This window comes from Erinaceus europaeus, chromosome 1 (assembly GCF_950295315.1).
Source record: "Erinaceus europaeus chromosome 1, mEriEur2.1, whole genome shotgun sequence".
Classification (NCBI taxonomy): Eukaryota; Metazoa; Chordata; class Mammalia; order Eulipotyphla; family Erinaceidae; genus Erinaceus; species Erinaceus europaeus.
This window is the reverse complement of record NC_080162.1, coordinates 150,351,517-150,365,551: the sequence shown is the minus strand read 5'-3', so window position 1 is coordinate 150,365,551 and position 14,035 is coordinate 150,351,517. Positions and strand designations below refer to the sequence as shown.

The window sequence follows — 14,035 nt, the reverse complement described above, 5'->3', positions numbered from 1 at the left end:
GCTTCAGGACATTGATAAAAATAAAATAGGCATTCTCTGCTTGTCTCAGTCTTTTTTTTTTTTAATATTTATTTTCCCTTTTGTTGCCCTTGTTTTTTATTGTTGTTGTAGTTCTTATTGTTGTCGTTGTTGTAGGATAGGAGAAAGAGAAATGGAGAGAGGAGAAGATAGAGAGGGGGAGAGAAAGACACCTGCAGACCTCTTTCACCACCTGTGAAGTGACTCCCCTGCAGGTGGGGAGCCAGGGGCTTGAACCGGGATCCTTACACTGGTCCTTGCGCTTTGCGCCACGTGCACTTAACCCGCTGCGCTACCTCCTGATTCCCTTTTTTTAAAAAAATTTCTAGTTATTCCCTTTTGTTGCCCTTGTTTTATTGTGATTATTATTGATGATGTTGTTGGATAGGACAGAGAGAAATGGAGAGAGGAGGGGAGAAAGATAGACACCTGCAGACCTGCTTCACTGCCTGTGAAGTGACTCCCCTACAGGTGGGTAGTGGGGGCTCGAACTGGGATCCTTACGCCAGTGCTTGCGCTCTGCGCCATGTGCACTTAACCCACTGCGCTACTGCCCGACTCCCTTGCTTGTCTGTCTTACCACAGGAACATGCCAAGAGTTTCTCTTTGGAATAATTTTGTGACACAGAACTGCCAAAGGTAGTTTCCCACGGGGGGCCACACAAGCCTCTAGGCTAGAGGCTTCTCGAGTTTGTGTGCAGACTCTGGCAGCTGAGCTCACAGCTTCTTGTGCACCTTCTGGTGCTGGATCAGGTGGCCGTGCTGGTTGAAGGCGCGTCCACATTCCCCACACTCATAGGGCCTCTCGCCAGTGTGGATCCGCTGGTGCTGGATGAGCACGGAGTACTGGCTGAAAGCCTTCCCGCAGCGGCTACACTCGTAGGGCCGTTCGCCGGTGTGGGTCCTCAGATGGACGATTAGCGTGGCCTTGAGGCTGAAGGCCTTGCTGCACTGAGAGCACTTGAAGGGCCGCTCACCTGTGTGGATCCGCTCGTGCTGCACCAGTGACCGGCGGGCGCTGAAGGCATGCCCACACTCGTGGCACACGTAGGGCTTCTCACCGGTGTGCACTCTCTGGTGCTGGATCAGGTGTGAGTGCTGCACGAAAGACTTTCCGCAGGCGTAGCAGCCGTAGGGCTTCTCCTCTGTGTGGATGCGCTCATGGTTCATCAGGGTGGAGCGGTGGCTGAAGGCCTTCCCGCACTCGCTGCACTCATAGGGCTTCTCCCCAGTGTGCACGTTGTGGTGCTGGATGAGGACAGAGCGGTCACTGAAGGCACGCCCACACTCACTGCAGGTATAAGGCTTCTCGCCCGTGTGCACCCGCTGGTGCTGCAGGAGCGTCCTCTTCACACTGAAGGCTCGGCCGCACTCCTCACACTCATGTGGCTTCTCACCAGTGTGCACCCTCTGGTGACTGCGCAGGACGGTGCTGTGGTTGAAGGCCTTTCCGCACAGCGGGCACACATAGGGCCTCTCCCCCGTGTGGATGCGCTGGTGCTGGATGAGGTGTGACAGCTGAGTGAAGGCCTTCCGGCACTCTAGACACTCGTGGGGTTTCTCTCCTGTGTGGATTTTGTGATGCTGAGCAAGATCTGAGCTCACCCGGAAGGCCTTTCCACACTCATTACACTCATAGGGCTTCTCTCCCGTGTGGATTCTCCGGTGCTTACTCAGGACTGAGCTCTGGCTGAAGGCCTTCCCACACACGCTGCACACATAGGGCTTCTCTCCTGTGTGCGTTCTTTGGTGCTGGAGGAGGTGGGAACTCCGCCCAAAGCATTTCCCACACTCAATGCACTTGTAAGGCCTTTCCCCACCAGGAATAGTCCTGCTCTGGTTCACGGTCTGGCCTTTGGGGGTGTGAGCAGGGCCTGGATTCGGATGAAAGTTCTGTTCAGGCTCCTGACTTCCTTGATGAATCCACCGTGTCTCCACTACTGCTGACATTTCATCTGAAACTAATGGCTCCAAACCCAAGTCTCTACTTTGGTTTTCTGCCTTGTTTTCACAATCTGAAATGAAAAACCCAAAGTGAAAATGTTAACCGCATATTGAACTGAAGAGTAAGTACAATCTTGGAGGTGACTTTGCTGATGAAGGACCTCCAAAATGTATATGGCTCTGTGAACCAGAGGAACACAGAAACCATGGCTGAGTCAAGTAGCTGGAAATGGTGAGTGGGCTAATACCATGGTCTAAGAGAAAGGTGAAAGCTCTGTGCCAGACTGAGGCTGTCTTTCTTTATTTTCTTTTTTAAATTTTTAAAAATATTTATTTATTCCCTTTTGTTGCCCATGTTGTTTTTTATTGTTGTGGTTATTGTTATTGATGTCGTCGTTGTTGGATAGGACAGAGAAATGGAGACAGGAGGAGAAGACAGAGAGGGGGAGAGAAAGATAGACACCTTCAGACCTGCTTCACCACCTGTGAAGAGACTCCCCTGCAGGTGGGGAGCCGGGGGCTTGAACAAGAATCCTTATTCCGGTCCTTGCTCTTCGCACCACGTGCACTTAACCCATTGTGCTACCACCCGACTCCTGAGTCTTTTAAATGTTGACTCTCCTAAAAGCTTAGACCAGGAGAGCAGAAGCAACTGGTGGTGTCACTTTATAAAATATAAATATATATATGTAAATAACATCAAGAAGAAATTATGATGAGGTCGTGTATGATACAGCAAATCTTAACAATGGAATTTTCAAAGTCAACCCAATTGCCAAATAATTTGATTATAGCAGTAACTAGCAATTGCCTTCTTAAACCCTAAGATAGCAGGAACCTCCTACTTTCTCTATAAAGCCCAAATTTCCCCCAGTCCTGGAACCTCTAGGGTGGGAATCACTTTCCAGCATGCTTCTCTCAATTCATACCCACTGATACTGCATCTGCTGATCCCAACCTATTCAATGCCAATGAGTACCACCTCAGCATGCTTCACTTTGGACTGTGTCCAGAGACATCAGGCATGGAACATCAACCCTTCAGCATCATTACTCAGGTGAGACCTTTCCTTTCTCATAGGAGTCTCTAATTCCATTTCTGGTGGTCCACTATCTAACAAAGCCTCAAAACCTAGATCTAGACAGGTCCCATGAGATATGGCAGAAGTACACATATCCATAAATTAGGGGAAAAATATATATATACATTAAAGCAAAAGTGCACAATAGTTTGCAGTGAGTCAATAAATGAAGCAAGCAAGTAGACCTAAAAAGACATCATAAAGTACCTAATGAAATAGTTTCTACTTAGACCCAGATACCCTTCTCACCTCCTTCCTATTACACTTCCCTCAGTCACTCCAAAACTTACTTTATCAAAGTAAGGAGACTGGCATACTTTAATGATGACTCTTTAGTCACTATCAGGCCACCCCATCAGCTGGGGCCCTAATGAGGGAGTCTTGGGATTCCCACACAGACATGATGAGCCTAGACCTTGAATAGATCCCTCTCTCCATTATCATTGGTCATCTCCATCACTGAAGCCCAGCAATAACCCTGGAGGTAATAAATACATAGCTACTTTCTTTTTTTAATATGTATTTATTCCCTTTTATTGCCTTTGTTGTTTTATTCTTGAAGTCATTGTTGGATAGGACAGAGAGAAATGGAGAGAGATGGGGAAGACAGAGAGGGGGAGAGAAAGACACCTGCAGACCTGCTTCACCACCTGTGAAGCAACTCCCTTGCAAATGGGGAGCCAGGAGCTCAAACTAGGATCCTTGTGCCGGTCCTTGCGCTTTGTGCCACATGCGCTTAACCCGCTGCGCTACCACCTGATTCCCACTGATTTATTTTTTAAGATTTCTATGTTTAAAGAAAGAATGATTGAGCAAAGCACTGCTCAGGTATATTTGATGGGGGGTTTGCATGCAAGTTCTAAGCTTTCCCTGCTAACCACCTCCTTGGCTGCATCAGTGGTACTGATTCCCACATACAGTAATGACACTGAGCTCATTCTCATTTTTATTGTTTTTTCTATCAGGAACTTGTTCAAGTTTGTGTCCACTTTTTCTTTTTCCTTTTAAACATATTTATTTTGATAGAACAGAGAGAAACTGAGAGGAGAGGGATTCAGGTGGTAGCACAGCTGTTAATCACAGGTGGCGCACAGCAAGGACCAGCTTAAGGATTCCAGTTCGAGCCCCCAGCTCCCACCGGCAGGGGACCGCTTCACAGGCGGTAAAGCAGGTCTGCAGGTGTCTATCTTTCTCTCCCTCTCTCTGTCTTCCCCGCCTCTCACCATTTCTCTCTGTCCTATCCAACAACAACAACATCAATAATAACTACAACAATAAAAACAAGGGCAACAAAAGGGAATAAATAAATAAAAAAATATTAAAAAAAAAAAAAAAGAAACAGAGAAGAGGAAATAGAAAGGGTGTGGGGAAATCTCCAGTACTGCTCTACTGCTTATGAAGTTTCTGTCCCACAGATGGGGACCTAGGACTTGAACATGGATCCTTGTGCATGCTGATGTGTGCACTTAACCAGGTACACCACCCCTAACCCTGTGCCCACTTTTATTCTGTATATTTGTATCTTTTTTTTTAATGTATTTTTTATTTAAGAAAGAATAAATTGAATTCGACTTCCGGAGGCGGAGCTACGAGCAGCAGATCGCTTTCTGTCCTCTCCTCTCCTCTGCCGGAATCAACTAGGAATACCAAAGGAGACCACCCGGGACTGAAACAAGACAGGACTAGAATGACCACAGGAATCCAGTAAATCACCGGTGAGTACAAACACGTGTGGCTGGTGACAGAGAGGAGAGAGGGGCCAAAGGAGAGATTAAGTGACTGCTAACAGTTCAGCAGTTTATCAGTTGAGACACTACCTCCAGTCTGTTCTACCAACAAGGGGACAGCTTAAGGGAGGAGAGGACTCCACAGAGACTCACCAAGTGCAACTCTGAGTCTCCATTGCTACTACCCTCAGAATCTGGAGCAGTGACAGGAAGGGACACTAGGGGACAGAGATCTAACCAGGAAACTCAGAAGACCTATACCTTGGTGGCATAGCTGAGGGGCTGTGAAAGTCTCTTTACATAACCAATGGATTATCTCTGCCACACCCTGCTTTATCTCTTGGTCAGGAGTCAGTGATTAAGCTAAGAAGCCTATTGATAGTTTAAAAGCCCTCAGGCTCCCATAGCCTACAGGAAAGGAAAAAAAAAAAAAAGAAAGAAAGAGGCTTTTAAACCACTGAGCTCCAACTCAGGGATTGAAATAACTGTTAACTTCCACCACTGTGAACCCTTTAATTAACTTACTTAGAGACAAGTCAATCCAGGCAACAGTGATCAATAATTTGAAAAGTACTGATAAAAGGAACTCATAACATAATATATAAAATGGTTAAAACAACAAGAAAAAATATTGGAGAACCGAACCAGGACAAGCGTCCAGCTAAAAGTCCTCCAGAGGGTGAAGCACAAAATAACGAGTTCAACATCCAAACATTAGCTAAGGAAATAATAACAGGTGTGAGTAAAGAATTTGAAAAAATTGTAATCAGAAAGGCAGGAACAACAAATGAGAATATGGAAGAAAATACTAATTATCTCATGGTTATTAGAGAGCTGAAAGCTGAAATCACTGAGCTAAGAAGGCAACTAGCTGAACAGGCTAAAACAGTATCAGAGCAGGGCAACAAAATAGATGAACTCCAGAAAACAGTAGAGGGCAGAGAGAATAGAATCTATGAGGCTGAAGACAGAATTAGCAAGATTGAGGATGAATTAGAGACAACTAAAAAAGAAGTAAGAGATCTCAAAAAGAGACAACAACAGAGTCCTATGGGATGACTTCAAAAGAAACAATATAAGCATTATTGGCATACCAGAGGCAGAAAGAGAAGGAGAGGAAGAAAGCATTTTCCAGGCCATAGTAGCTGAAAACTTCTCTAATCTAGACAACATCAAAGACATAAAAATTCAAGAAGCCCAGAGGGTCCCAAACAGAATTAACCCAGACCTAAAGACACCAAGACATATCATACTTAGAATGGAAAGGAATAAGGATAAAGAAAGGAACCTGAAGGCTGCAAGAGAAAAACAAAGAGTCACCTACAAAGGAAAACCCATAAGATTAGCAGCAGACTTCTCCATACAAACACTACAGGCCAGAAGAGAATGGCAAGATATCTATCGAGTGCTCAATGAGAAAGGCTTTCAGCCAAGAATACTATATCCTGCTAGACTGTCATTCAGACTAGATGGAAGTATCAAAACCTTCTCAGACAAGCAACAGTTGAAGGAATCAACCATCATCAAGCCTGCCCTGAAAGAAGTTCTGAAAGGTCTCCTATAAACAACCAGACCATCACAACAAATAGGACATATATCAAAACACTCTAAAACTACAAGAATGTCATTAAAATATCTTCAGTCTTTGATATCAATAAATGTCAATGGCCTGAATTCACCTATTAAAAGACACAGAGTAGGAAGATGGATCAGAAAACACAACCCAACAATATGCTGTATAGAGGAAACCCATCTGACTCAACAAGACAAACACAGACTTAAAGTGAAAAGATGGAAAACTATCATACAAGCCAAGAGCCAAAAAAAAAGGGCAGGAACAGCTATTCTCGTATCTGATATAATAGACTTTAAAATAGATAAGATTAAAAAAGATAGGAATGGACACTACTTAATGCTCAGAGGATCAGTCAATCAAGAGGAATTAACAATTAATAACATCTATGCACCCAATGAGAAGCCATCTAAATACATCAAACTTCTACTGAAAGAGCTACAGCAATATATTAACAGTAACACAATCATAGTAGGGGACTTCAACACCCCACTCTCTCAACTTGACAGATCATCCAGGCAGAAAATCAATAAAGACATAAGAGAGCTAAATGAAGAGATAGATAAACTAGAACTATTGGACATTTTCAGAGTCATTCATCCCAAGAAACTGGAATACACATTCTACTCAAATCCACATGGGTCATTCTCAAGGATAGACCATATATCGGGCCACAAAGACAGCATCAGCCAATTCAAGAGCATTGAAATCATCCCAAGCATCTTCTTTTCTCAGACCACAGTGGAATTAAACTAACACTTAACAATCAACAAAAGATTAGTAACAATCCCAAAATGTGGAAGCTCAACAGTACACTTCTTAACAACTTCTGGGTCAAAGAGGAAATCAAGGAAGAAATCAAAATGTTTCGAGACTTCAATGAAAATGAAGACACAAGCTATCAAAATATCTGGGACACAGCAAAAGCTGTCCTAAGAGGGAAGTTCAAGCACACATTAGGAAACAAGAAAAAGCACAAATAAACAGCCTGATTGTACATCTTAAAGACCTAGAAGAAGAACAACAAAGGAACCCTAAAGCAACCAGAAGGACAAAAATCACTAAAGTTAGGACAGAAATAAATAACACTGAGAATAGGAAAACTATACAAAAGATCAACGAAAGTAAATGTTGGTTCTTTGAAAGAGTAAATAAAATCGACAAACCTTTAGCCAGACTCACAAAACAAAAAAGGGAGAAGACCCAAATAAATCGGATAGTAAATGAAAGAGGAGATATCACAACAGAAACCGCAGAAATTCAACATATCATGCGAGGCTTCTATGCACAACTATATGCCACCAAGCTAGAGAACCTGGAAGAAATGGACGATTTCCTAGATACCTACCAACTTCCAAAACTAAGTAAAGAGGAAGTGGATAACATGAACAGGCCCATCACAGCTAATGAAATTGAAACAGTTATCAAAAATCTCCCCAAAAATAAAAGTCCTGGACCAGATGGTTTTACAAATGAATTCTACAAAACCTTCAAAGAAGAACTAATACCTCTACTTTTAAAAGTCTTCCAGAAGATTGAAGACACTGGAATACTCCCTGCCAGCTTCTATGAAGCCAACATCACCCTGATACCAAAAGCAGACAGGGACACAACCAAAAAAGAAAACTACTGACCAATATCTCTGATGAACATAGATGCGAAAATATTGAATAAAATTCTAGCCAACCAGATACAGCAGTATATCAAAAAGATTGTTCATCATGACCAAGTGGGGTTTATCCCAGGCATGCAAGGTTGGTTTAATATACGTAAATCAATCAATGTGATCCACCACATCAACAAAAGCAAGACCAAAAACCACATGGTCATATCAATAGATGCAGAGAAAGCCTTTGACAAAATACAACATCCCTTTATGATCAAAACACTACAAAAAATGGGAATAGATGGAAAATTCCTCAAGATAGTGGAGTCTCTATATAGCAAACCTACAGCCAACATCATACTCAATGGTGAAAAATTGGAAGCATTTCCACTCAGATCAGGTTCTAGACAGGGCTGCCCACTATCACCATTACTATTCAACACAGTGTTGGAAGTTCTTGCCATAGCCATCAGGCAGGAGCAAGGAATTCAAGGGATACAGATTGGAAGAGAAGAAGTCAAACTGTCCTTATTTGCAGATGACATGATAGTATACATGGAAAAACCGAAGGAATCCAGCAAGAAGCTTTTGGAAATCATCAGGCAATACAGTAAGGTGTCAGGCTACAAAATTAACATTCAAAAGTCAGTGGCATTCCTCTATGCAAACACTAAGTTAGAAGAAATTGAAATCCAGAAATCAATTCCTTTTACTATAACAACAAAAACAATAAAATATCTAGGAGTAAATCTAACCAAAGAAGTGAAAGACTTGTATACTGAAAATTAGGAGTCACTACTCAAAGAAATTGAAAAAGACACAAAGAAGTGGAAAGATATTCCATGTTCATGGGTTGGAAGAATTAACATCATCAAAATGAATATATTACCCAGAGCCATCTACAAATTTAATGCTATCCCCATCAAGATCCCAAGCACATTTTTTAGGAGAATAGAAAAAAATGCTACAAATGTTTATCTGGAAACAGAAAAGACCTAGAATTGCCAAAAAAATCTTGAGAAAAAAGAACAGAACGGGAGGCATCACACTCCCAGATATCAAACTGTATTATAGGGCCATTGTCATCAAAACTGCTTGGTCCTGGAAAATGAATAGACACAGTGACCAGTGGAATAGAATTGAGAGCCCAGAAATGAGGCCCCACACCTATGGACATCTAAACTTTGACAAAGGGTCCAGGCTATTGTATGGGGAAAGCAGAGTCTCCTCAACAAATGGTGTTGGAAACAATGGGTTGAAACATGCAGAAGAATGAAACTGAACCACTGTATTTCACCAAATACAAAAGTAAATTCCAAGTGGATCAAGGACTTGGATGTTAGACTACAAACTATCAAATACTTAGTGGAAAATATTGGCAGAACTCTTTTCTGCATAAATTTTAAAGACATTTTCAATGAAACGAATCCAATTACAAAGAAGACTAAGGCAAGTATAAACCTATGGGACTACATCAAATTAAAAAGCTTCTTCACAGCAAAAGAAACCACTACCCAAACCAAGAGACCCCTCACAGAATGGGAGAAGATCTTTACATGTCATACATCAGATAAGAGTTTAATAACCAACATATATAAAGAGCTTTCCAGACTCAACAACAAGACAATAACCCCATCCAAAAATGGGGGGAGGACTTGGACAGAATATTCACCACAGAAGAGATCCAAAAGGCAGAGAAACACATGAAAAAATGCTCCAAGTCTCTGATTGTCAGAGAAATGCAAATCAAGACAACAATGAGATATCACTTCACTCCTGTGAGAATGTCATACATCAGAAAAGGTAACAGCAGCAAATGCCGGAGAGGGTGTGGGATCAAAGGAACCCTCCTGCACTGCTGGTGGGAATGTCAATTGGTCCAACCTCTGTGGAGAACAGTCTGGAGAACTCTCAGAAGGCTAGAAATGGACCTACCCAATGACCCTGCAATTCCTCTTCTGGGGATATATCCTAAGGAACCCAACACATCCATCCAAAAAGATCTGTGTACACATGTTTTTGGCAGCACAATTTGTAATAGCCAAAACCTGGAAGCAGCACAGGTGTCCAACAACAGATGAGTGACTGAGCAAGTTGTGGTATATATACACAATGGAATACTACTCAGCTGTAAAAAATGGTGACTTCACCATTTTCAGGTGATCTTGGATGGACCTTGAAAAAACCATGTTGAGTGAAATAAGTCAGAAACAGAAGGATGAATATGGGATGATCTCACTCACAGGCAGAAGTTGAAAAACAAGATCAGAAAAGAAAACACAAGTAGAACCTGAAATGGAATTGGCATATTGCACCCAAGTAAAAGACTCTGTGGTGGGTGGATGGGGAGAATACAGGTCCATGAAGGATGATAAATGACATAGTGGGGGTTGTATTGTTAAATGGGAAACTGGGGAATGTTATGCATGTACAAACTATTGTATTTACTGTTGAATGTGAAACATTAATTCCCCAATAAAGAAATAAATTTTAAAAAAAAGGATAAATTAACAAAACCATAGGGTAGGAGGGGTACAATTCCCACCACCCAATCTCCATATCCCATCCCCTCCCCTGATAGCTTTCCCATTCTCTATCCCTCTAAAAGCATGGACCCAGGTTCATTGTGGGTTGCAGAAGGTAGAAGGTCTGTCTTCTGTAACTGTTTCCCCGCTATACATGGGCGTTGACTGGTCGGTCCATACTCCCAGTGTATCTTTTCTTTTAATCACAACACTGCTCACCTCTGGCTTCAGGTAGTGCAAGAGATTGAATGTGAGATCTTGGAGCCATGGGCATGACATCTTTTGCATAACCACTATGCAAGTCTCTCTGACCCATACATTTTTAACTTCTTATCAGCTCATTAAATGTGTGCTATGGGCCCTGGGTGGTTATGCACCTGGCTAAATGCACACATTACAATGTTTAAGGACATGGGTTCAAGCCCCTGGTCCCCACTTGCAGGGGGAAAGCTTCACAAGGGGTGAAGCTGGTCTGCAGGTGTCTTTCTCTGCTTCCCTCTCAATTTCTCTCTGTTCTATCCAATAAAATAAATAAAGTTAAAAAAAAAAGAAATTAACAAAATGTGTGCCATGTTAATAAGCACAGATAATATTTACTGGACTACTTCCTGGGGCCCTGAAAACTATTGTTTTTACTATCTAAAATTTCCTGAATTAGTGCTTCTGGTTTCATAGAGCAATAAGATGAGCAAGTTAACTTTAATATTAACATGCAAATTAACACTTCTGAGATAAACACACTTACCCCATGGAAAAGATGAACTGTCTTGTTGATCAGAAAATGTCATGTGATCATATTTGAGGTCATCTACAAAAGTTGAAATAGCAACAAAATACCTGAACCAACAAGTTCTTTCATTTGCTGTTACAATGCATAAATACTTCATTGTCTTCTAACCCATGCTTATGTGAGAGTGTGATTGCTTGCTAAGACATCCATGCAACTCTGGTTTGAGTCTTGGCCCTCATGGCACTGGGTAAAGCTGGTGATATGTTTTCTCTTTCTGTCTGAAAAAAAAAAAAAAAAAGGCCTGGAGCAGTGAAGCTTTCCCCTAAGCACAGGGACCTAGAAGGAACAGATTACCTCATGTGCTCTATGCTCCCATGCACAAAATGCCCTTTTCCTGCTCTGCATGCTGCTCTTATTTATGTATTTATTTATTTCCACCAGTTCTGTCATCAAAGGTCTGTGTCCCCATCCTCACCCACTATAGTTCTCCCACAGTCTTAAAAATAGGTTGATATTCTGTTTTTTTCACATTGCTATACTTGATTTTTCATATTCCACAGATGAGTGGAACCTTTCTGTAGTTATCTTTCACCTCCTTACTTGCTTCACTGAGCATAATCTTCTCCAGTCCCACCCACTTTATCCCAAAGGACACACTATCATCTTTCTCTATTGCTAAATAATACTCTTGTTGAGTATATGTCCCATAACTTTTTTATCCAGTTATCTGTCATCAAAGGGCATTTTGGTTGTTTCCAGGTTTTTGCTATTGTGAATAAAGCTGCTCTTGCTGCCCTTCCTACCCTCCTTAAGGAGCAACTCACCTTAATGAACTGAGTCTGCCTGGCTCAGCCCTGCCCTATCTGTAGGTCCTTTTGCCGGGAGAGGTCTCTTGTGAGTAGCCATAACCTCTGTGGCCTGCTCAAACCTCAGAGAAGGACCAACTCTTCTCACTCACCTGAGTGGCCAATGCCTGGATCCCAACTCTCCTTAGTTTCCTGGCCATCCCGGACCCACGGCTCTTCCCCTCGCTCCAGCTGTGAGATCACGTTGGGCTTAGATCCAGGAAGTCCTGCTCATGGAGAGGAAAGTCCTTGTTGATGCAACATTGGTCATCCCACCACCACTGCCCACCCTACAGGTGTGTGAGGCCACCCAAAGTGCACACAGAGGGGTCATACCCAGTGAGACCACGTTCCCATAGGTCTCCATCATCACATTTCGGTAGAGGCCCCGCTGAGCAGGACCCAGGTGATCCCATTCCTCCTGGGTGAGTAGCACTGCGACATCATCAAAGGTCACCTTGACCTGGGAAGACAGAGGCTGCTGGTCTGACTGTGGCTCCTCTACCACAGATGGGGTGGGGGCAGGTTGTGTGGGAGAGGCCTAGGACATATGTTGAACATGGGGAGAGGAGAGTCACATCTGGAAGGGGCCAGCATTCAGGCAGGATTCAGAAGTCTTTACACTTGGCCTGCCCCAGGGAGCCCTGGTGTGGAGGGCTGAGTACATCTGTGAGGAAACCTGGAGTGCAGTGAGGCCTCAGAGGTGGCTCACCTGCGTGTCTGCTGGAGGTGGCAGGAGCCTGACTGTTGCCATCGTCTGTGCTCTTGGAGACCCCACTTAGATGATGACAACAATAGAGCCTGTGGAACTGAGGAAAGGGGAGAATATGAGGGTTCAGAAAGATCTGAGATGTGGTCCAGGAGGTGGCGCAGTGGACAAGGCATTGGAATCTCAAGCAAGAGGTCCTGAGTTCAATCCCTGGCAGCACATGTACCAGAGTGATGTCTGGTTCTCTCTCCTATCATTTCTCATGAATAAATAAATAAAACCTTAAAAAAAATAAAAAAAAAAAGAAAGATCTGAGATGACTGGGGACAGACACTTGTGCACCCCAAGGATGTTGGCCTCAAGTCTTCATTGACCCCTGGGGCCCTCAGGGTTGTTCAGTTGTATTTGTGGCTGGGAAGCCAGCAAGAGCTCTGGGCAGTTTGCCTGGCTCACCTGGCTTGGTGCAAGGTCCTGCCCACACACTGGGGCCAAGCTGTCACCCTGCCAAGTGTGGCACAAGTGCCCTCCACAGATAACCCCCAATGAGAAGCTGGAAATGGATGATCTGGGAGGTGGTTCAGTGGACAGGATATTGGTCAAACATGAGGTCCTGAATTCAATCCCAGGCAGAACATGTGCCAGAGTGATGTCTTTCTCTCCTCCTATCCCTTTCATTAATAAATAAATAATTTTTTTTTTTTTTAAAAAAAAAGCTAGATCTCCTCTCCGGGATCAACTAGGAATACAAAAGGAGACCACCTGGGACCGAAACAAGACAGGACTAGAATGACCACAGGAACCCAGTAAGTCACCGGTGAGTACAAACACGTGTGGCTGGTGACAGAGAGGAGAGAGGGGGGCCTAAGGAGAGATTAAGTGACTGGTAACAGTTCAGCAGTTTATCAGTTGAGACACCACCTCCAGTCTGCTCTAACAACAAGGGGACAGCTTAAGGGAGGAGAGGACTCCACAGAGACTCACCAAGTGCAACTCTGAGTCTCCATTGCTACTACCCTCAGAATCTGGAGCAGTGACAGGAAGGGACACCAGGGGACAGAGATCTAACCAGGAAACTCATAAGACTATACCTTGGTGACATAACTAAGGGGCTGTGAAAGTCTCTTTACATAACCAATGGATTATCTCTGCCATACCCTGCTTTATCTCTTGGTCAGGAGTCAGTGATTAAGCTAAGAAGCCTATTGATAGTTTAAAAGCCCTCAGGCTCCCATAGCCTACAGGAAAGGAAAAAAAAGAAAGAAAGAGGCTTTTAAACC

At 43.3% G+C, this 14,035-nt stretch overlaps 1 protein-coding gene across 2 annotated transcripts; it reads right to left on the bottom strand.

Annotated features, from left to right (window-relative positions):
* Positions 1-338: 338 nt before the first annotated feature.
* Positions 339-12,956, bottom strand: LOC103107264 (zinc finger protein 250). Of its 2 annotated transcripts, XM_016185182.2 has the most exons (5): positions 12,762-12,950; positions 12,386-12,512; positions 12,163-12,276; positions 11,220-11,282; positions 339-2,033 (listed from the first exon to the last, which is right to left on the bottom strand). In XM_016185182.2, the coding sequence occupies exons 1-5, from the start codon at positions 12,801-12,803 to the stop codon at positions 736-738; spliced, it is 1,644 nt and encodes a 547-aa protein (XP_016040668.1). In that variant the 5' UTR covers positions 12,804-12,950; the 3' UTR covers positions 339-735. The 2 variants fall into 2 exon arrangements, with proteins under 2 accessions (XP_016040668.1, XP_060053068.1); XM_060197085.1 differs by lacking the exon at positions 11,220-11,282 and having other exon boundaries at positions 12,762-12,956.
* Between the last annotated feature and the right edge of the window lie 1,079 nt (positions 12,957-14,035).

What these genes read in the sequence shown, in the direction of transcription:
- LOC103107264 (XM_016185182.2), bottom strand. Translation starts at nt 12,803, where the DNA reads ATGGCAACAGTCAGGCTCCTGCCACCTCCAGCAGACACGCAG. An exon ending in CACCTCCAGCAGACACGCAG is followed by an intron (nt 12,513 to 12,761) that starts GTGAGCCACCTC and finishes CTGTCTTCCCAG; the next exon opens with GTCAAGGTGACCTTTGATGA. An exon ending in TCCAGGCATTGGCCACTCAG is followed by an intron (nt 11,283 to 12,162) that starts GTGAGTGAGAAG and finishes CAACTTTTGTAG; the next exon opens with ATGACCTCAAATATGATCAC.